Source organism: Schistocerca gregaria, chromosome 1 (genome assembly GCF_023897955.1).
Source record: "Schistocerca gregaria isolate iqSchGreg1 chromosome 1, iqSchGreg1.2, whole genome shotgun sequence".
Lineage (NCBI taxonomy): Eukaryota > Metazoa > Arthropoda > Insecta > Orthoptera > Acrididae > Schistocerca > Schistocerca gregaria.
In genome coordinates this window covers 802,603,064-802,626,945 of record NC_064920.1, presented here as the reverse complement: position 1 = coordinate 802,626,945, position 23,882 = coordinate 802,603,064, and the positions used below count along the sequence as shown (strand labels likewise).

Here is a 23,882-nt window from a genome sequence, read left to right as displayed (position 1 = left end):
TAGATCACTGAATGGACCTGCAATATTACGTCCCTGCATGACACATAAAATGGTTCAAATGGCTCTGAGCACTATGGGACTCAACTGCTGTGGTTATCAGTCCCCTAGAACTTAGAACTACTTAAACCTAACTAACCTAAGGACATCACACACATCCATGCCCGAGGCAGGATTCGAACCTGCGACCGTAGCACATGACACATAGTTCAGGGAATTACGACGGCATAAACTCTGAGATGCGTGTAGAACTAGCTTTCGTTTCAAATGACGGTTTAATTTATTGCTCCTTTACAACTAACTCTATCCGGAACACTCTTCCCATAGAGTATCTACATGTATCATCGAATATACCTGCAAAATTTTATCATTGTTCAGTACATAGTTTACAGACATGACATCATAAACATTGAGATGCGTAAAAAATTAGCTTTTTCCTAAAATGGAATACAAATTTCCCAGCTTACATTCTTACGTTGTTCCATAATGAGAGCACTTAGAGACTTCCAAAAACCTTAAAGCGTAATTTCAAATATTTTCTAAATATTAACTCGTTTGCTTGTTTAAAGGCAAATATGTAGTACATTAATTCGTTTGTAAAGTAATCAGACGTTTGCAGCTGTTTTACATGAGAGTTTGATTCTTTAAAGAAACAGGGTTTACCAGGTTTTAATAATCTGCAATTTTTTCCATCCCTTACAATGCGTATACTATTAGTCATGGAGAAAAAATTAATTAGACCTTTTCAGTAATAAATTTGACTTAGTTTAATTTTTTACTGCGAAATATTTCCGCTACAAACCGTGGTTTTCGAGTTATTCAAGAAAATCATAAAAATGTGACCATTAAACGCCGACCAAATCCGCGCTCACGTCCCACAGGACAGAATTTATAGTATGTTGTTCACGCCCCTCCCTCCTACCGCTGCGCAAAAATTTGCGACTACACAATTTTTTTGTCTAATCGACCTTTTTTTGTTTTTGTTGACCGGATTATTAGTAGGTGTTTGCCATGTCTTCCGAATAAAGTTAGCTCGCCTCTCTGCTGGCACTAAATTTTTCGTTTTTGCTTATGTTTCGCCATATTAATTCCAAACAGTAGCGCCACATTTCCCCCCACGAAATATACGCGAATAGTACTACTTATGGATAAATTTGGAGCGGTGCTACGTTCCTTTCGTAGAGTGCCAATGAAAAAAAAAAAAACAATGTAGTGAATTAAACCGCTTGAGAAGTATACAATGATTTGTTATGGTATTAACTTGTTGATGTCTCGGCTATCTAAATTAGTTCGTAGAGTGCCAATGAAAAAAAAAAACCCATGTAGTGAATTAAACCGCTTGAGAAGTATACAATGATTTGTTATGGTATTAACTTGTTGATGTCTTGGCTATCTAAATTAGTAAGCGGCTAGCTCAGGGCACGGTCACCCGATTCCAGTTGCAGGTTGCGTATCTAAAGACTCCCAGGGGCAATAAAAATTTGATTTTAAATAGTTCATACCTTAATGACCGAATTTAAAAATTAAAAATCCGGTTCATTGAGAGCTGTGATGTTACGTTAAAGGTGTAACACAGTGGGATAAGTCCACAGATAGAAACTGTTCATTGAGAGCTGTGATGTTACGTTAAAGGTGTAACACAGTGGGATAAGTCCACAGATAGAAACTGTACATATGTTTGAGGCAGCGTAATTCACGGCGCTCAAAAATACCCAGAATATATTGGTCCAGTATTTTTGAAAGAGAGTACTTAGCGACTTCCAACAAACTTTACACGTAATTTCAAACCTCCATGAAAATTTTTCTTCCTTATATGCTGAACGTCAAGAATGCAACACATTAACTCATCAATAAAGTAATCAGATCTTTGAAGTTGTTTGATGCGCGAGATTTCGATTCGTAGGTAATCAGCGTTTACTTTATTTTTTAATTGTTTGGAAACTATTGGTACAGATTTGATTTTGATGTGACGGATGTTCTTTTTACCTTTTTTAATGGAATTCGTTAGTGGCGGTTTCATTTGTTCTTCTTGCTTCCTACTTGCACACTGATGTTGACAATACAATGAAAATTTTGTCACCTTTTGCAGCATGTGAGTTTAGATAATCTTGTTACCGCTGGCTCGTCGAAAGCATTAACTGAATTTTGAAAAGCTTTTCTGATTCTTTTCGCAAGAAAATAAAAGACAGTAATTAGCAAAACACTTATTTTCTTTTAATAATATGTCATTTCTTTCCAAAGAAACATCAGCATTAGTTACGAAGCTAAAAACATGAGGAGATTTGTTTCCTCGTAACATTTCCGGAAATACATGTGTAAGACTTTATCTATTAACCCTTCTATTACGTCCAGAAGTGTGTGACAGAAAATTGTCAAACTTCTTGGAGACCAATATCTATTCTGAAGGCACTGTCAAACACATCTTGATCAACAAACTGAATACGGTAATATAATTACATGCTACTGATCTATAGCGGCATATATGTTACTGTTAGCGTTCTGCCAAATTAAAAGTACATGGCGGTCTTGGAACCTGGCTACGTGCTTGTAGAACGTCATGATTTACCGCCAAGAGCTGTTGGTAAAATTTCTTTATTTATCAACCGATTTCTGTTCATCGACCATGGACAGGTTCATGAAACATATGCAATACCTTACTAGACGAAATAAAATCAGTGGCGTCAATGAAATCCATGAATTCGTCGTTGTTGTCAAGTAGTGATACAGGTTACATCGCCAATCATAAAAATGTGCCAAACAGGGCACTCATTCATGTTACACTAACAGTCAGCATTAACGTTACGAAAGGAGACATTCTATATACTGCCGACTGCACAGCTGGTTATTATTTACAGTAAAACTCTTATTATAACATGAGTGAGTGCCCTATTTGCCACATTTTTATAACTGACGGTGTAATTGATATTACTATTTGACAACTACAACGAATTTATGGATTTTTTTAAATTGACGCCATTGATTTTGCGACTCCTAGTGTGATGCTGCAAGTGTTTTATGAACCTGATGACGGTCCGTGGAACGAAACTCGTTGCTCAACCAAGAAATGTTATCAGCAACTCCTGGCTGTGGTAAATCATGGTGTTTTTCAGATATTTACGAGCTGTGGCGCATCACCTTCTTGCGCGAGCACTGTGCTATAGATTGTTCCAGGCGAGAAACTCTAGGCCGACTCAAAGTTGTAACTTGACATTAGTCGCTCGCATCTCGTGGTCGTGCGGTAGCGTTCTCGCTTCCCACGCCCGGGTTCCCGGGTTCGATTCCCGGCGGGGTCAGGGATTTTCTCTGCCTCGTGATGGCTGGGTGTTGTGTGATGTCCTTAGGTTAGTTAGGTTTAAGTAGTTCTAAGTTCTAAGGGGACCGATGACCTAAGATGTTAAGTCCCATAGTGCTCAGAGCCATTTTTTTTTTTTTTTACATTAGTTGCTCTAATTAACCCTCAAACTTTACAGGAGATTCTTTTACGGAGGAATAGTGGAAGAAAGAACACGTTTTGACGGCCCGTCGACGATGAAATTTTTAGACAGAGCAGTAATTCAGATACGACAATGATGGGGAAAGAAATTCAACGTTTCCTTTTTCAGTGGAACGCCGTGGTCGATCTAGGAAAGTCAATGGAAAACTAAATTTGGATTGCTGGACAAGAAATGTTAATCCAAGTCCTCTCGTACACTGTGGGACTACAACCTTTGGAAACTGATTATAAGGCCACGCTCGACTCAACCATAGCCAGAGGGGTGTTAATGAGATGACATTTTACCTCCACTGCGACACACTGCTCTATGAGGCTATTGTGATAACTTTTCTGCGTCAGTCAAAACTTTCCAAACGTGCAGAGCTGAACCTCTTGTCTCACGTTCAATCAAATATTATCCCACTCCCGAAACTAAATTCTATGCAATTAATCCACTATAAAGTTTGCGTTTCTCTGACATGTTCCGCAGATGTCAAAGATCATTGTCACTATGTTTAACTTTCTCATAAAGGCACATTGAAATTGAAGCTTCTGAAAGCTGATGCACGCTGAACATCAAAACGTATCAAATGGTTCAAATGGCTCTCATCACTATGGAACTTAACTTCTAAGGTCATCAGTCCCCTAGAACTTAGAACTACTTAAACCTAACTAACCTAAAGATATCACACACAGAATTCGAACCTGCGACCTTAGCGGTCCTGCAGTTCCAGACTGTAGCGCCTAGAACCGCTCGGCCACCCTGGGCGGCCAAAACGTATCACATTAAAGTTCCTGATGTCAGTTACAGCTCCTGGAACATTTCTTACAGGCTGAAATAAAAAGAATAAACAGTAGAGGGACTGTATTATGTTAATATTAAGATGAAGGTAGTAAGTTCGTCCAACATTTATACTTAGTGTTGAAGTGTTGAATTCATCTGACGGTTGTTTCTCGGGCATATTTGCCAATGTGGGCATGTTGGCCAATATGACTGAGCACCAACCTCCAGATAAATTCTGCAAACGACAACTGTGATACCTGAATAATTTTATCTGCATTTAATACTTGTGCATATTGGGTCATAACATGAAACTAGCACAATAAATGTGGTTTACTCCACGGGGCAGGTATACATATTACCGGTATTCAGTCTCTGAAGGGCTGGAATCACAATGATTGGATCCTTCACATTCTCTCCATTTCGTAAAACCGGCGTTGTGCATTCTGTTGCTCTTTTATCGGCTTTTGTGTGAATGAGTGTGTCTGTATGTATGCAGCATTACATAAATTAACTGAAACTAATACAGCAGCGCTTAATTTGCCAGCAAATATTTGATTACTACTCAACAGTTCTAGTATTTTTTTTTTCGTGGTAAGCATTTATAAGCAACATGACCGGGTAAAAAGCTGTTCGTTTTGTAATTGTTACAACAGCCCATGTAGCGAATATACAGATGTTACACTTCACATGGGTATTTCTATATTTCACAAACGATTCATATTACCGAAACAAAGTTGTGAGCAATTAATAGTCCGCAAAAGGAGTAGTATTCTTTAAATTCGTCGTTTCATGTAAAACACTAGGCGCTTCAGTACCATAGTAAGGGAAAAGGTTACAAATATTAAGCATACAGCAAATTACTTGCCCATTTGTGCAGAGCAACTTGCAAAAACTTTGTCGCAATATTTTGTTTTTTTGGTGAAATATTAGTGGCAGCCATGTAACTAGGAATACTCCAAGCAACTTGTCATAGGTATAATTCACTAAATGACCAACCTAATCAGATTCAGAGGAGTAAAATTTACTGAATCGTTGCAACCATTACCACCACGGCAGACGCGCAGTCGTTTATCTGGACAACCGAGCTGTTCACAAGAAGGGTCAGTTGGTGCTGAACCATGCTTTAATTTAGAAGGCCTCTGGTGCGAGGCAAATCAACTGGAGCAGCAGGCAAGCACAGTCGTTGTAACGATCTAACTGTATTGCTCCCTCCAGTACTTTTCACCATCCTTTTTAATGAGAAGCCCTTCAAACTCCGAAAAGTGAATTTACCGCTATGTTGCCAGTGTGTGCGTGGTTCCAACTATTTCACAATCTAAAGACGAGTAGATAATAGAGAAATACTGGTCTGTTGCGGAAAACACGTATATCATATGTAAGAGCACAGGATACACAATACAAGTGCAATAAGTAACTAGGCTTTCTCGTATTTCAGAGCCACCGGTGCAAGAGAGACCGACGCCATGCCTGCCTTCGCCCTGCGGCTCAAATGCTGAATGCAGAGAACAGAACGGCGCCGGGTCTTGCACTTGTCTGCCAGAGTACGTGGGCAACCCGTATGAAGGATGCCGACCAGAATGTGTGCTCAACACGGACTGCGCTCCTAACAAGGCGTGCGTCCGTAACAAGTGCCAGGACCCCTGTCCCGGTACTTGCGGGCAGAACGCCGAGTGTCAGGTCGTCAACCACCTGCCGACTTGCACGTGTATCCACGGATTTACTGGAGACCCCTTCAGATATTGCAACGTAATGCATACACCACGTAAGTACATTCCAGCTTTACTTCCAGAGAATGCCTCAATAAGTCTCCAGAACAGAGTTACTACGCCATTTGCTTGCGTATAGTTTGCTTATATTCCTTCCTACTACACAACCTGTTTCAAGTTAAGAGACAATAAAGCCCCATGGAGAGTGTTAACGGTCTTAATTACGGGAAAGTTTGTGGCGATTTGATCAATCAGCGCCAACATCAACACCTCAAATTGTATCACGGTGGTAGACGTTACGCCCATGTTGTTGTTGTGGTCTTCTGTCCTGAGACTGGTTTGATGCAGCTCTCCATGCTATTCTATCCTGTGCAAGCTTCTTCATCTCCCAGTACCTCCTGCAACCTACATCCTTCTGAATCTGCTTAGTGTATTCATCTCTTGGTCTCCCTCTACGATTTTTACCCTCCACGCTGCCTTCCAATACTAAACTGGTGATCCCTTGATGCCTCAGAACATGTCCTACCAACCGATCCCTTCTTCTAGTCAAGTTGTGCCACAAACTTCTCTTCTCCCCAATCCTATTCAATACTTCCTCATTAGTTATGTGATCTACCCATCTAATCTTCAGCATTCTTCTGTAGCACCACATTTTGAAAGCTTCTATTCTCTTCTTGTCCAAACTAGTTATCGTCCATGTTTCACTTCCATACATGGCTACACTACATACAAATACTTTCAGAAACGACTTATGCCCACAGTCTGACCAAAACGTTGTTTGACCTGTCACTCGGCAGCTTTGTGTTGCTACATCGGCTGCCATTTGTTACTTAACGTGTAACGCGGAGCTAAGTTGGAAGCGACCTCCGTGAGGCATGAAGGAAACGCAGAAATTATTTTAAGTGACTATATGAATGCGCCTCGATGGGCGGTGAATCCACACCTTTCAGTGCGGTTGCACATTTACTTTCGACCCTATAAATTATCGGTTTCAGCCGCTGTGGGCCATCTTCAGAAAGTAATTCATCGAAAGGGTGCAAAAAATGGCAGCTCGTTTTGTGTTATCACGTAAAAGGGGAGAGAGCGTGTAGCAGATATGACAGGCGAGTTGGGATGGAAGTCATTAAAGCAAATACGTTTTTCGTCGCGGCGAGATCAATTTACGAAATTTCAGTCACCAACTTTCTCTTCCGAATGCGAAAATATTTTGTTGAGCCCAACGTACGTAGGTAGGAATGATAATCAAAATAAAATAAGAGAAATCAGAGCTCGAACAGAAAGGTTCAGGTGTTCGTTTTTCCCGCGCAATGTTCGGGTGTAGAATGGTAGAGAGATAGTATGATTGTGGTTCTATGAACCCTCTGCCAAGCACTTAAATGTGAATTGCAGAGTAATTATGTAGATGTAGTATGATCTGGAAAAAATCTCAATCGCGTTATCACTTGTAGCAGCACAAAAGAACAACATGTAATTAGAATGCCCACATTGTCAAGAAATTTTCATTTTCACTACTGTAAGCTTCTTATTCAAGCACAACGCTGCAATACCGATTTAAGATGGCCAACAGTGGCTGAATCCGGTAATATGGTTGTCAGTTATCTAAAATAGTGATTGTAGCACAAGTTCTGTCATAGACGGATCTCTCAATCTCATGATACCGTATCCATTAATGACAAAAATGTTGTTTAATCCAACTTTGCAGGCTTATTCAAGCAAGCGTCAGTCTTGGAACAGTCTGTGTGGAGGCATCATGTAGAGCAGTCTGTAGCAAATCTCTTGCGATTTACTGGAAAGGTTTATTCCAACGTATCAAAACCAATATGGTCTCTGGAGCATCAATAAAAAATCCCATTATTACAAAACAATGAGAGATAGTATTTACGATTTGCCCTTCTCAAAAGCATTAATTCCGTAATTGAACCTGCTGCTTACAAAGATGCCGCTGTTAAAATCAGGTCCTTGAGGACCAAACGCAGCAGGAGGAGAAAGAGCAGGAAAGTAGTCATAGATCCATTCAGGACTACTGCAAACGAACCAACAAATTAGTATTACAGACGTGTATCTGACCTCTTAATTAGCTGCATGCAGTCTTGGGAAGTCACAATGTTACTGTCAGTTTTTCGCGTGATACTATAGCTTCTTTCAGGATGACCGCTGCTTTTAACAAAAGGACTTAATGAGTGACAGTAAATTCAGTTAACGTTTCTTCACCCATTTAGAAGTAATTACGCTGGTTTCATGAGTATTTCTTCAATCACTGAGTAGATTAACCTGGGGTAAGGTTTATTATGTCCTTAATCAGTTTTACACCAGACGTAATGTTTCTTGTTTCCATTTTGTTTTCATTTTTACGGCAAAGATAAAGCCGAACAGCGGGACCGTATCATGGTCGTCAGACACAACATGGCTGGAAGACAAATTAATGGTTAGCCCTGTGTAGAGGCGAAAGGAATTTTTGTGTGTGCTTCCAGCAAATTCTTGATCATGTGTGAGGATCAGGCTTGCAGTCACGTGTGAGCGCACTGTACTTTTAAGGTCTTTGGCCCGAAGAGGTTTCTGTGTAAAGATATATTACGGTAAGAAACCGTTCATCTACAATCGCTAACAAACTTACACAAAATACACATTCCTGGAAACTAGATGTTATGAGAAACAGGCCACAGGCCTCTTAGACCATGGATACAGTACATACAGACTACACGCACCACTCTCTCTTCTGTGTTATGGTTTGAAACCGGCATTTGCACGATCAATTTACCAAACTTCAATAGGTTTGTCAAACATTTGACCGCGTACGGCACAGTTTGATGTGTTTGTCAAACATAAAACGTGTCTGAGAGAAATTTTTACTGGCAGCAGATTTAACTAGTTGGCGGACTTGTTTTTGTCGATGTTTCACCGCTCATGTCAAGCGAAAAAGGGCTTTATAATAATTTATCCACTGTACCGTGAGTTTTCACATTTATGGAAACTGCGATCAAGGATAAAAATAAAGTAACACTGACAATTACGAAAATAGTAGAGGTGTTGCCTCTTTCCCGGCCGTAAGTACATAAACTCGTAGCGCTTTTCCATAAGTTTAATAAACACAATACATACACATAACAGAGACTTTAGTCATCGGTAATATGTTGTCCTTCACTATTTACAACAGTCTGCAACGCTCAGGTAGCTTTCCGACTGTGCGACTACGGAAATCATGTAGCTTCGAGGCGAAGAACTCGTCGAGCCATCTTCGGGGCGCATTTTCATCCGCAAAGGAAGTTTCTTGCAGGTTGTCCGATAAAGAGCGGAAAAGGTGAGAATTTGAGGGTGCATGATCAGGTGAATAAGGTGGGTGAAGAATGACTTCCACCCCAAATCTTGTATAGTGTGTGTGTGTGTGTGTGTGTGTGTGTGTGTGTGTGTGAATATAGCAGAATGCGGGCGGACGTTAATGTGAAGTGGCATCACTTAACGCAGTCTTCATGGTCGTTGCTCTTGGACTGCGTCTGCAAGACGTCTCAGTTGTTGACAATAAATTTCAGCAGTGATGGTTGCGCCTCGCGGAAGCAATTCGTAGCACACCACACCGTTGTTGTTCCACCAGGTGCATAACATCATCTTTAGTGGATGCGCACAGGTCTTCATACGCCGAGTCCTCGCTTTGTTTGGGCTCAGCCATTCGTTTCTTTTTCTTACGTTAGCATAAAGACACCATTTCTCGTCACCAGTATTGGTACAGGGTGGGAATCGTCGCCGGTGTTAACGAGCCAACTGATGATAAGCAAGCAAAGATGGACATATGCCACTGACAAATTTTTGTGATATTAGCTTGGAGCTTGCGGATCCTATATACCCGATTTTGAACCTTCCCCATTGCACGCACAGTTTAACTTGTATATTCGACAAAACGTAACGGTCACATTGTGTAAGAAATTCATACGAAAATGGTTATGACAGTAATTACAGGATCAAAACTACATCCAGCGGAAAGTTTGCTAGTTAGTGCTATGGATGTTATTGTTGCGGACTACCAGTCCTACACGCTAAAACAACAATCCTGTTCTTCCAGTAATGCAATAAATAAGTGAAACATAAATTTAACATCTATTGAGTTATGTATGTCGAATCTTTTCGGTTTTTAGTTATTAAAAATCACATCAGAAGCACCAATAGGAACGCAACGCGGCGACCAACCGATACATATTTAAACGCACAAAGTTGACACTCGGCGCGGTGGCTGATGGGAGCGACTGCAAAGGCATTTCCCATTTACAGCCGCTCCATCAGCCAGCGCTGTGAGTGTCAACCTTATTTTGCGCGTTTAATATCGAGACCCTCTACGATGCACCTCACGGTGGTTTTCAGAGTACAGATGTAGATGAAGACAATGTTTCTTCGTGTGATAGAACTAACGTTTATACCTACCAAGATCCACTAGGAGTTCCGTACTCTTGAAGGAGAAGTATAACGAAATGGCATTTCTAATGGTTTTCAGAGAAACTGTATGTCTGTGAAGTCTATGATCGACAACACAGCACAGCCTTACTCGTTTCGGCGCCACGGTTCACGAGACAGAACCTGCACTGTACTTGCAGTCTACATTTATATAAAGCAATCTCCATCCCTATCATGAAAAGTTTCACCGAAAAAAAAGGTGTCATAATACTAGAACGTAATTCAAAAGAACATTGCCCCTTTTAAAGAAATAATCTTGCTTGAATACTAAGGTATGTAACACTATGACATCGACCATACGGGAAAATAATTATCCCTTCACATACTGTCACCTGCGAAAAATCTGTTTTTGATGTCATCAAATTATTCAGATTACCAATTTAAGTAACTTTTCCTAGCTGTAGTAGTAGGAGTCTCACCATGCATCCTTTGTCCTTCCCTGAAAACTCCAATCCTGCCAGATTCATGGTATGTATTTGCAACATTGTTGCCAGATTACACTCATAACAAGGAAGTGATGTGACCGAGCCTGTATTTTTCTTGTGCCATATTGAAATTATTAAACCCTATTGTTACCTTACATCATAAGAATTAAATTACCATGACTGCTGTATGTTTTTATTGGCTTCCAAGTATGCATTGTTACAATGGATCCACAGTGACACCAGAAATCGGCAACCCATGTCAGCCATCACCGTGCGGACCAAACAGCGTGTGCCGTGTGGTAAATGGACAGGCAGTTTGCTCATGTCAGTCCGGCTACATGGGAACACCACCGGGCTGCAGGCCCGAGTGCGTCGTCAGTGCTGAATGCCCACGTGATAAGGCCTGTGTCAGCAACAAGTGCATTGACCCATGTCCTGGTACCTGTGGTCTCAACGCACGCTGTGAAGTCATCAACCACAGCCCCATTTGCAGCTGCCAGGTTGGACACACTGGAGACCCCTTTGCAAGATGCTACCCAATACCACGTGAGTGTCTACTACTTTCACACTTTATAGTTTCTGATTCTTGGATTGCATTCTTACCAAAAAAGCTACTGCAGTTCTGCCTACTATCAATTGTAGTCAAGTTGATATAAAATGTATTCAGAGAACGTGTTTACTTTCACATTGTCCTCATCATGTAAATTTGTCAACCTGGCACAGAGACCATTTTTATATTACTGTTATTGTTTTGATACATACAGTGCAACAATGTAAGTGCAATGTCAACTAGGTATGATATATGATAAATTTGTTATGTGTGCTTTGTTCAAGTGGGTATATTGAAATATTCTACAATTATAAAATTTGTCTTTTTGAACTGTTAAGCACCTAGATGGATTTCATCTGAAGTTGGTGAGGATATGTAAGGAGCCTGCTCCTCCAGTTATCTCTGTTAGATGGGCACCTGAACTGAATACAGCAAAAGATGATCAACATGGAGCACATCTTACAAATCAACCACAGATGAAAACATTTAGAAAATGTGTATCATGATATTAGACAGCCAGAATGAAGGAGGTATAAAACAGCTGAAGCAAAGACATATCACAAGAAAGAGTATGCCACATCTCTTGGATGCTGACCAAATGCAATCTGGAAATTCCGCCACTTCCAGCATTGTGCCAAGTAAATCCACTGCAGGATAAGGCAAGACTGTGGAATAGCAAAGTTGATTTCATACACTAAAAAGAAAACCTTTTTGTTTCTGGAACACAGAAGGCATTCTGCATATTGTTTAATATTATGTTTCAAAGGTTAAGCAAAACTGCAAAAGCCTTTTGGACAACTGGATGAAGAATCTACCAGGAGCCCAGATTACACACGAAAGGAAGAAAAGGTTCTATTTCATGATGCTCCTCTGTGTGAGAAATTTTGACAGTGGAAAAAATGGCACTGAGGCTGGGAGTGAGCTTTTGATGCCCATTATGTTGGTCTTCCAAATGTCAGTTTAGGGATGGAATCCACTCTCTTGGAAAGCATCATAGTACATTGACTTAATTATGCAGTCTATGCCAAAAAGTAATTGCAGCCTATAACCTAAAAAAATGAAGAAGGTATCAGCAAAGGGGTCAAAACATTGTATTTGGAAAATGATTTGAAGAGGTATATGATGCTGCCTAATGACCCAGAAGCTGTACCTTTAACTGCATAAACAGTCTTTTGCTGCCAAACCAAGATTCCTCCACCTTGTTTACATAAGAATACTCATGACTAAACATTGTATTTGGTTTATAAGATGAGACATAGTAATTTATCACTATAATTCCTAAATAAGTATACTGTAAAAGCTCATTTACATTTATGAATCATTTTCAATTACAAACTGACAATATTTATGAGCCATGGCTAAACTTAATTAGAATTATTAGCAAGGGAGGAAAGGCACTTGCAGCCAAAACTGATTTTGTTCTGTTATATCCAAGACTTGTGTTTTCACTTTCAGCGTGGAGACCTTTCTTGAAGTCTGAGTCCAGTTCATCACAGTTGACAAGTTGTCAGTGTGATATCCTTGAATCATAACAATTTTTTAGTTGCTAAATTCAGTTTTTTATCTTTTTTTAAGTGTGTTTGGAAGGATACCAGATAGTTATGTTCGCCCAAGTAAAACCTTCCTGCTCTGAGAAATGTCACATTTCCAAGATAAGGCCTAATGTATGCTTAGTAAAAATGTGGCATATTGAAACTGTCTTATGTGTTGTACACGCTGGAGCTGCAGTCTCCATTGCAGAATTGCTGTTGCTAAACCAATACACACGAATACAGATATGTGATATATTCACTGGAGGTTACAAAGAGAAGTGATATTAAATATATTGCCACTCACAGTCATTGTCCATGAAAAGTAAACCATACCTCACTGTTCTATTATACTCTCCTTCATTTCCAATTTCAAAAGAATATATTTGTCAATAAGCTTACTTGAAATGTGATAAAACCAAGACAGTGACTGCCATAAACAATTTTTTACTACTTTCCACTTCTCTCAGGAACATGTCAAATGAGCCTTATACAGCTTTCACCGGGTTTTGCAAACTATTGTTTCTGTTCACAGCAACTTATTTGTGTTTGATTGTATCAGTTTACTACCCTGTGTTTGAAAGAATACAGGCTTAAGATTTGAATTTGGCCAGCAATTTGATAGACATTTTATTTAAAACTTGGAAATATATACAATGTATCATACTTCCTCCTTTGAAATATATGCTGTTGCGGAAGATAGACAGTAATATATGTGGGTTAACTGCTTAAAAAGCAAGAAACATGATACTTCCTTTCATTATCCTCAAGGTCAAAAGATAACTGCTCAAAATATGACACCATAATTATATTTATAAGATACTGATAGTAATTGTAAAGGTAATAAAAAGAGTGAAATGTAATTTTTAATTTCAAATTTTGCAGCATCTCAGCCTCCAACTACCAAACCTACCTACACAAATCCCTGTGTTCCATCTCCTTGTGGCCCCAATTCAGAATGCAGAGACATTGGAGGAACACCTTCATGCTCATGCCTGGCTAATTACATTGGCTCTCCTCCAAACTGCCGACCTGAATGTGTCATCAGCTCAGAATGCTCCAGCAACAAAGCCTGCATCCGGGAGAAGTGCCGTGACCCATGTCCAGGATCATGTGGTGCTGGTGCACAGTGCAGTGTAATCAACCACACACCAGTATGCACATGTCCTGAGGGTTACACAGGTGACCCATTCACCAGCTGTTACCCAAAGTCACAAGGTTTGTATGATATAGAAATTAGATAACAACATAAACTGAATGATTAATTAGCTATAGGCACAATGTTTCACTTCTACCTTCCAATATTGGTTTTTTTTTTTTGTTTTTTTTTTTTTTTTACAGAACCAGAACCAGAAAAGAGTGATCCCTGCTATCCATCTCCCTGCGGGCCAAACACACAATGTAATGATGGAGTGTGTACTTGCTTGCCAGAATATCAGGGTGATCCTTATGCAGGCTGTCGGCCAGAGTGTGTTCTAAGCTCTGACTGTGACAGGTCAAAGGCTTGCATCAGAAATAAGTGCACTGATCCATGTCCAGGAACATGTGGACAGGATGCCCGCTGTGATGTTGTCAATCACATCCCAATATGCAGTTGTCCTGAAGGAATGTCTGGCAATGCATTTATCCAGTGCAGGCCTATTCCTCGTAAGTTTTATGAGATTCGTGGCTCTGCTGTTTTTGATCTGCAATGTGACATTAACTGTAGCAGTTGACATTTGAAGTTTAAATACATTGTTAACTATGTTTAATTTCTAGATAAGTATAAAGTAACTGGTAATTTTCTTTATATTCCCATACAGCTCCTGTGGTGACGCAGCCATGCAACCCATCTCCGTGTGGACCAAACAGCCAGTGTCGGGAGATTAATGGCCAAGCAGTGTGTTCTTGTGTGCCAGGATACCTTGGAAGTCCTCCATCATGCAGGCCAGAGTGTGTTGTGAGCTCAGATTGCAGTCAGAATGAAGCATGCAACAATCAGAAGTGCAGAAATCCATGCCCAGGCACATGTGGTGTTTCAGCTCGCTGTGAAGTAGTTAACCACAATCCAATTTGCAGTTGTCCTACACGATATACTGGTGATCCATTCGTCAGATGCCAGCCAATCTGTAAGACACATATACTTACAAATTTTAAAAATGAGTGTAATATTAATTCTTAAATAATAAAAATGTATTTTGTTTCATTTTTCAGCCGATACTCCTCCAGCACAATTAAATCCATGTGCTCCATCGCCTTGTGGTCCAAACGCACAATGTCAGGTTATTGGAGACACTCCATCATGCACATGCCTTCCAGAATACATGGGATCACCACCCAATTGTAGACCTGAGTGTGTGAGTAATAGTGAATGTGCCAGTCACCTTGCGTGCATAAGACAGAAATGTAAAGATCCTTGTCCTGGATCATGTGGGGCTAATGCTGAATGCCGCGTTATTAGTCACACTCCTAACTGTTTCTGTCTCTCAGGATATACTGGAGATCCATTTGTTATCTGTTCACCTCAACCAGGTAGTAATCTATCCTCCAGCAAATGCAAATACTTATTCAGTTGATTATTATTGTTTAAGTTTTTCAATAATAAATTTGTGTTTTCCAGCTATTCCTGAAGAAAGACCAACTCCTTGCTCACCTTCCCCATGTGGGTCAAATGCTGTGTGCAGAGAACAAAATGGTGCTGGTTCTTGCACATGTTTACCGGAATACATTGGCAATCCATATGAGGGCTGTCGCCCAGAATGTACCTTAAACACTGACTGCACACCAGATAGGGCATGTATCCGAAACAAATGCCAGGATCCCTGCCCTGGGACATGTGGACAAAATGCAGACTGTACCGTAGTCAATCATTTACCATCATGCACATGTATATCAGGATACACTGGTGACCCATTTAGATTCTGCAATATAGTACGAGGTAAGTTCAGTATTTGAGTTTAAATAACAAATATTGGTGATTACAACCATTTACTAGTATATGATTCTTATTTACAGAAACACCAGAGGAACCTAAAACTCCTTGTTCACCTTCACCATGTGGGCCAAACAGTGCATGTCGTGAAGTTAATGAGCAAGCAGTGTGTTCTTGTCTGCCCAACTATATTGGCACACCACCTGGTTGTCGTCCAGAATGTGTGGTAAGCTCAGAGTGTCCACAGAACAGAGCTTGCACCAATCAGAAATGCGCTGACCCTTGTATTGGCACATGTGGTTTGAACTCAATTTGTGAGGTAATAAACCACAGCCCAATCTGCAGCTGCAGACCAGGTTACACAGGAGATCCTTTTGCACAATGTTATTTGAACCCAGGTATGTAATAGCTCCAATTAAATTTGGCTAAGACTCTGTGTAGGTCCATCTGACACAGTTGTTTGCAAAGTTTTGTAATTTTATACATTGTCTTCCTTTGCAGTTGTAATTCCTTCAGAAAAACCAGTATATCATGACCCATGTGTTCCATCACCTTGTGGTCCGAATGCACAGTGTATCAACTCAGGAGGAGTTCCTTCATGTGCATGCAGTGCTGGTTACTTTGGTGCTCCACCAAACTGTAGACCAGAATGTTCTGTTAATTCAGAATGTCCTAGCAATAAGGCTTGTATTAGGGAAAAATGTCGTGACCCTTGTCCAGGCTCATGTGGTGCTAGTGCACAATGCAGTGTGATCAACCACACACCAGTATGCACCTGTCCTGAGGGATACACTGGAGATCCTTTCACCAACTGCTTCCCCAAACCACCAGGTTTGTGTATAAAAGGACTACTGAAAATTTAAGACTATTGTATAAATTGAACAAATAGATAAATGCAGGCACTGATCTTACTTAATGACTTACTTAAATTACTTTCAGACCAAGAAGCTGAGAAGGCTGACCTATGTCATCCATCTCCATGTGGCTCCAATACACAGTGTGATGATGGAGTGTGTACTTGCTTGCCAGAATACCAGGGTGATCCATATGCTGGCTGTCGACCTGAGTGTGTCCTGAGCACAGATTGTGAGAGGACAAAGGCTTGCATAAGAAACAAGTGTGCAGATCCTTGTCCAGGGACTTGTGGGCAGGATGCACGCTGTGATGTTGTCAATCATATTCCAATCTGCAGTTGTCCAGAGGGCATGTCTGGCAATGCATTTATTCAATGCAGACCTATTCCACGTAAGTATGTCCAAACCATCCAGTGGATGTTTTGATACTGTAACAGTAAATGTTTACTACATTTACAAGTATTGTAATTTTATAATAAATTGTATCTCGTTATAGCTCCGCCAAAGACACAGCCATGCAGCCCATCTCCTTGTGGCCCTAACAGCCAATGTCGAGAGATTAATGGCCAGGCAGTGTGTTCATGTGTGCCAGGCTTCTTAGGAAGTCCACCAGCATGTAGACCAGAATGCATTGTGAGCTCAGATTGTGCACAAAATGAAGCCTGTAACAACCAGAAATGTCGGAACCCTTGCCCAGGAACATGTGGTATTGGAGCTCGTTGCGAGGTTGTTAACCACAATCCTATATGCAGTTGTCCCTCACACTATACAGGCGATCCATTTGCAAGATGCTATCCAGTCCGTAAGTTTCCAATACAGTTTATATCAATTAAAATACATTTCTTCTAACCAAAAAGAAGTATACCTTGGAATATAATTACTAAAATTCTTCCTTACAGCTGAAACTCCATTACGGGAACCAACAAACCCTTGCCAGCCGTCTCCCTGTGGACCAAATGCAGTTTGCCAAGTTTCTGGTGACAGTCCATCTTGTTCATGTTTGCCCGATTTTAAAGGATCACCTCCTAATTGCCGACCAGAGTGTATTAGCAACACAGAGTGTGCAAGCCACCTTGCATGTATTGGGCAACACTGTAAAGATCCTTGTCCAGGTTCATGTGGATCTAATGCAGAATGCAGAGTTATTAGCCACACACCTAACTGTGCATGTCTTCCAGGATTTTCTGGAGATCCATTCATCCAGTGTTTATTACAGGGTAAGAGCAATTTAATTAAGAAGAAAGTCTGTTATGCCTCTAGCTACATGTCACTGAAACATCTGAACAGCATATATGACAATAATCATTGACTTCTTTTCCAGAACCACCTGTGCCAGAAGAAAGACCAACACCATGTATACCATCACCATGTGGCTCAAATGCAGTTTGTAAAGAGCAGAATGGAGCTGGCTCTTGTACATGTCTCCCAGATTATGTTGGTAATCCTTATGAGGTCTGCCGACCAGAATGTATTTTGAATACTGACTGTCCATCCAATAGAGCATGCATACGTAACAAATGTCAGGATCCATGCCCAGGAACTTGTGGCCTAAATGCTGATTGCCAAGTGGTCAATCACCTGCCTTCATGCACTTGCATTCAAGGGTACTCTGGAGATCCATTCAAGTACTGCAGTCCTATAATAGAACGTAAGTTTATTACACAACTTCCTTGCTTTGTAGCAAATCTAAGAAATGTTTCAGAATTATCATGTAGCTACTCAATTTTGCAGATGTTCCAGTTGAAATTGGTAACCCTTGTGTGCCATCTCCTTGTGGGCCTAACAGTGCATGTCGTGAGGTAAATGGTCAAGCAGTATGTTCTTGTCTTCCGGATTACATGGGCACACCTCCTAATTGCAGACCTGAGTGCACAGTGAGTGCAGAATGTCAGCAAAATAGGGCTTGCATTAGACAGAAATGTGCTGACCCATGCCCTGGTACCTGTGGTCTCAACACTCGCTGTGAAGTCATTAATCATAGTCCAATTTGCAGCTGCCAAGCTGGGTACACTGGTGATCCCTTCACACGCTGTTTTGCTGTGCCAGGTAAACATAGAATGCTGTAAGAAGAAATATTCTTCTTGAAAAATATACAGAGGCAGATGAGCCTGTACTTACCTTAGCTCAGTACAGCTGACAGTGACATAAAAGTGATGAGAATAAATAAAACCTAGCTTTTGGAGACGTGTTCCTTGATCAGGGAAGAGAGTGGTGGGTTGTCATATAGAGGAGGAATGTTGCTGCAGGTCACTCACAACCTAAGTTATGAGGTAACAAGGGAAAGGAAGCAAAGGGTTCTTTGTTTAATTTCATTGGTTTTGTATGACTGTCAGTTGAACTGAGCTAATGTGAATTGTATCTCTATATATTTTTCACATTTCTGTACAAGGATTTCCTTTTAATCAAAATATTCTTTTTGGCATCCATTTCACATGTACCATTTTTTTTTCTCTAGATGTGAATAAGTGAACATTTGACTATTTTGAGACAAGTATTATTGCAATTTCAGATAGTAATTTGGATTCCCTTACATTTATTTTTGTAATTTTCTTGAATACACCTACACAAGCTTATTAAGTATGAAAATTATCTACTATCATCACAGCTATAAATTCCATGTTTATTTTCAGCTCCTCCTCCAGCAGATGTGCTTCGACCAGTTAACCCATGCTCTCCATCACCCTGTGGTCCCAATGCTCAGTGCATAAATGCAGGTGGTACAGCTTCATGTGCCTGTCTAGCAAACTTCATTGGAATGCCACCAAACTGCAGACCTGAGTGTAGTATAAATGCTGAATGTCCCAGCAATATGGCGTGCATCAGGGAGAAATGTATGGATCCATGCCCAGGATCATGTGGTGCTAGTGCTTTGTGCACTGTTGTTAATCACACCCCTGTTTGTACCTGCCCAGAAGGTTACACAGGAGATCCATTTACTAGATGCTATCCCAAGCCACCTCCAAGTAAGTGAAAAAATAGCTATGATGTTAACTGTTGGTAATACTTTTAAAGTTATGAAAACTTCATTGACTAATGTTTTTTGCAGGTCCTGAACCGATTCCAAAGGAGCCCTGCTCCCCATCACCTTGTGGACCAAATTCTGTATGTACAGATGGTACATGTACTTGTCTACCAGATTATCAAGGTGATCCATACCTGGGCTGCCACCCAGAATGCATTCTTAATGCAGACTGTGATAGAACAAAGGCCTGCATCAGGAACAAATGTAATGATCCCTGCCCAGGAACATGTGGACAGGGTGCTCGGTGTGATGTCGTTAACCACATACCAATATGCAGTTGTCCAGATGGAATGTCTGGTAATGCATTTATCCAATGCAGGCCTATTCCACGTAAGTGTGCCACTTGTTGCACTTTTATTTCTTTTAAAGTGTTTAAATGCACTGAAGTATTTATAAATAAACATTTATTGCTTTATTATAGCACCACCAGTAATGCAGCCCTGCAACCCATCTCCATGTGGTCCCAATAGCCAGTGCCGAGAGATCAATGGTCAGGCAGTATGCTCTTGTGTACCAGGATACATTGGAAGTCCTCCTGCTTGTAGGCCTGAGTGTATTGTGAGCTCCGAGTGTGCTCAGAATGAAGCATGCAGTAATCAAAAGTGCAGGAATCCATGCCCCGGTACTTGTGGCATTGGAGCTCGCTGTGAAGTAGTTAATCACAATCCAATTTGCAGCTGCCCATTAGAGCACACTGGTGATCCATTTGTCAGATGTCTGCCAATAAGTAAGTACACTTGGCTTCACTAAGGATCTTAACAGAATGTTTTATTTCAGGAAAATATTTACGCTGATATTATCTTTTGCAGTATCTCAAGCCCCTCCAGAACCACTAAATCCATGTGTTCCATCACCATGTGGACAGAATGCTGTGTGTCAAGTGGTTGGTGAGAGTCCTTCATGCTCTTGCTTGCCAGAGTTCAAAGGATCCCCTCCAAACTGTAGACCGGAATGTGTTAGTAACAGTGAATGTGCCAGTCATTTGGCATGTATTGGTCAGAAATGTAGAGACCCGTGTCCAGGATCGTGTGGAGCCAATGCTGAATGTCATGTTGTCAGTCACACACCAAACTGTGTGTGTTTGTCAGGATTTTCAGGTGACCCATTCACACAGTGTTTCAAACAGGGTAAGTGATTTCTCAAGTTTTAATTAATGCACATCTGAAATATCAGTAGATTATGGGAAAGTAATGTTCTTACCTTTTTACAGAGGTAATACAGGCAGAGAGGGTAACACCCTGTGTTCCTTCTCCATGTGGCTCAAATGCCGTCTGCCGAGAACAAAACAGTGCAGGTTCATGCACGTGTCTTCCAGACTATGTTGGCAACCCATATGAAGGATGCCGACCAGAATGTGTGCTTAATACTGACTGTTCTCCTGACAGGGCATGCATACGAAATAAATGCCAGGATCCTTGTCCTGGCACATGTGGTACCAATGCCTACTGTCAAACAGTAAACCACCTTCCCTCATGTACTTGTGTTGAGCAGTATACGGGTGACCCATTCAGACACTGTACTGTCATAGTAGGTAGGTATCAGTAGTAATCATTATAAATAGCTACATGAAGAAGTTTGATATTTTTGACCTTGTGCTTATTGTAATCAGGTGTGGAAACTCCGCCAAGGGACCCTTGTCAACCATCACCCTGTGGTCCAAACAGTGTGTGCCGCATAGCAAACCAGCAGGCTGTGTGCTCTTGTCAAGCAGGCTATATGGGTGTACCACCAGGTTGTAGGCCTGAGTGTGTTGTAAGTGCTGAGTGCCCACGTGATAAAGCCTGTGTCAACAACAAATGTGTCAATCCTTGCCCTGGAACATGTGGCCTCAGTGCACGATGTGAGGTCATCAATCACAGCCCTATCTGTAGTTGCCAGGCTGGGCACACTGGAGACCCCTTCACCAGATGCTATGCTCTCCCTCGTAAGTGTTTCAACAGCGTATTCACTTTTGTTATTTCATCATATTTTTCCAACCAGCATATCTGACTGCATATACAGAAATACAGTTCACAGTAAAATATCCACTCATAGCTAAAGCAAAAATTCCAGTGGAAATTTCATATACAGCCATAATTGAACACTGCATAGTTCTTTTTGCTCATTTGTAACTGATTGTAAACAAAACAATCTCACTTTATGTATTATTTTTGATCTAATGGGGAGCACTAGTGTGAAGCTCTCACAGAAACCTGTCTGTAAATTTATAGGAATAACTGGTACATTTTATAGTTATGAGACTGCACAAATAAAAAACAATCCAGATATTTTTCTGTATATCATATGCAACTTTTGTTTTTGTTTTTGTAGCAGCTGCCTGCTTTAAAGAATTTGTAATAAATTATTATTAACAATATTGCAACCTTTCTCATTGAATGTTAATTAAAGCAAATAAAAAAACTGGCTTTTATCAAAAGATAGAATCAACTGGCGACAGCATATTCTGCACTCCAGAATATCTTATGCATTTGTCAGTATATTCTATGGCACAGAGAGAATGCCAGAAGCAGATTACTTTCATTTTGAATTGACAATATTTTCTTCAGAACAGTTAGTGTATTTTGACACACTGAATGTTGTTTAGGAAATATAGAGTTTAATGATACCATTTGTCAATGTCTCTCTCAAATGCCTCTTGAACTTCAGTTTGGTTTGTATCTACTCTTTTCAAACCACAAATCGTTTTCACTTATTTATAAAAATCATAATTTTGTTCGAAGGCAGCCTTACTTCTTGTGCAAGGTCACTTAAATCATTTACAAATATAACAAACTTCAAGAACAATACTAAATGTGCTTCCAGGTATTACTTCTTGCAGCATAAAATATTACTGTGAAAGTCTGCATTACATCTACATGGATAATCTGCAAATCACACTTAAGTGCTTGGCAGAGGGTTTCTTTGAATCACCTTCAATTTCGAACAGTGCTTGGAGAAAGTGAACACCTGTATCTTTCCGTGGAGGCTCTGATTTCCCTTATTTTATTACGATGATGGCTTCTCTGTATGTAGGTCAGCATTAACAAAATATTTTCACATTCAGAAGAGAAAGTTGATGATCGAAATTTCATGAGAAGATTCTGCTGCAACAAAAAATGCCTTTGTTGGCACGATGTCCACACCAAATCCTGTATCATGTCAGTGACACATTCTGTCCCCTATTTCTCGATAATACGAAACATGCTGCCATTCTTTGAACTTTCTCAATTTACTCCATTAATACTGTCTGGTAAGGATCCCACACTATGCAGCAGTACTCCAAAAGAGAACAGACAAGCATAGCATAGGCAGTCTCTTTAGTAGATCTGTTGCATTTTCTAAATTTTCTGCCAATAAGATGCAGTCTTTGGTTCGGCTTCCCCACAACATTTTCTATGTGTTCTTTCCAATTTAAGTTGTTCATAATTGTAACTTCTAGGTATTTAGTCAAATTTACAGACTTTAGATTTAACTGATTTATCATGTAACCAAAGCTTAATGCATTCCTTTTAGCACTCATGTGATTACCTCACACTTTTCATTACTTAGGGTCAACTGCCAATTTTCAAACCTACAGATATCTTTCCTAATTTTTTTTGCAATTTGTTTTGATCTTCTGAAGACTTCACTAGACAATATATGACAACATCATCTGCAAACAACCTAAGATGGCTGCTCAGATTGTCTCCTGAATCATTTGTATCAATAAAGAACACCAGAGAGCCTGTAATACTACCTTGGGGAACGTCAGAAATCATTTCTGTTTTACTTGAAGACTTTCCATCAATCACTGCAAACTGTGATCTCTCTGACAGGTAATCACAAATCCAGTCACATAACAGAGATGATATTCCATAAGTATGCAGTTTGACTACAAGCCACTTGTGATGTTCAGTGTCAAAAGCCTTCTGGAAATCTAGAAATACAGAAGGGTAATTTAAAATCCCCTGTCAATAGCACTCAACAGTTTATGTGAGTAAAAAGCTAGTTGAGTTTCACAAGAATGACGTTTTCTAAATCCATGTTGACTGTGTGTCAATAGACCACTCTCTCAAGTTAATTCATAATGTTCAAACACAACATATGTTCCAAAATTCTGCTCTATATCGAAGTAAATGATATGAGCCTGTAATCTAGTGGATTACTCCTACTACCTTTCTTGAATATTGGTGTGATTTGTGCAACTTTCCACCCTTTGGGTATGGATCTTTCA

General features: G+C 40.3%; 1 protein-coding gene across 1 annotated transcript in view; it reads left to right on the top strand.

Annotated features, from left to right (window-relative positions):
* The window catches only part of LOC126270278 (uncharacterized), a 589,946-nt gene that overhangs the window by 503,102 nt on the left and 62,962 nt on the right, over window positions 1–23,882 (top strand). The window contains exons 163-182 of the mRNA XM_049974059.1: window positions 5,689–6,015; window positions 11,059–11,370; window positions 13,789–14,121; window positions 14,245–14,550; window positions 14,706–15,011; window positions 15,097–15,414; window positions 15,503–15,820; window positions 15,898–16,212; window positions 16,316–16,645; window positions 16,754–17,059; window positions 17,165–17,470; window positions 17,568–17,885; window positions 17,990–18,316; window positions 18,400–18,714; window positions 19,299–19,631; window positions 19,715–20,020; window positions 20,112–20,417; window positions 20,500–20,817; window positions 20,901–21,221; window positions 21,300–21,614. Coding sequence (XP_049830016.1) covers window positions 5,689–6,015; window positions 11,059–11,370; window positions 13,789–14,121; window positions 14,245–14,550; window positions 14,706–15,011; window positions 15,097–15,414; window positions 15,503–15,820; window positions 15,898–16,212; window positions 16,316–16,645; window positions 16,754–17,059; window positions 17,165–17,470; window positions 17,568–17,885; window positions 17,990–18,316; window positions 18,400–18,714; window positions 19,299–19,631; window positions 19,715–20,020; window positions 20,112–20,417; window positions 20,500–20,817; window positions 20,901–21,221; window positions 21,300–21,614 — 6,336 coding nt within the window. The remainder of the gene's footprint in view (window positions 1–5,688; window positions 6,016–11,058; window positions 11,371–13,788; window positions 14,122–14,244; window positions 14,551–14,705; window positions 15,012–15,096; window positions 15,415–15,502; window positions 15,821–15,897; window positions 16,213–16,315; window positions 16,646–16,753; window positions 17,060–17,164; window positions 17,471–17,567; window positions 17,886–17,989; window positions 18,317–18,399; window positions 18,715–19,298; window positions 19,632–19,714; window positions 20,021–20,111; window positions 20,418–20,499; window positions 20,818–20,900; window positions 21,222–21,299; window positions 21,615–23,882) is intronic.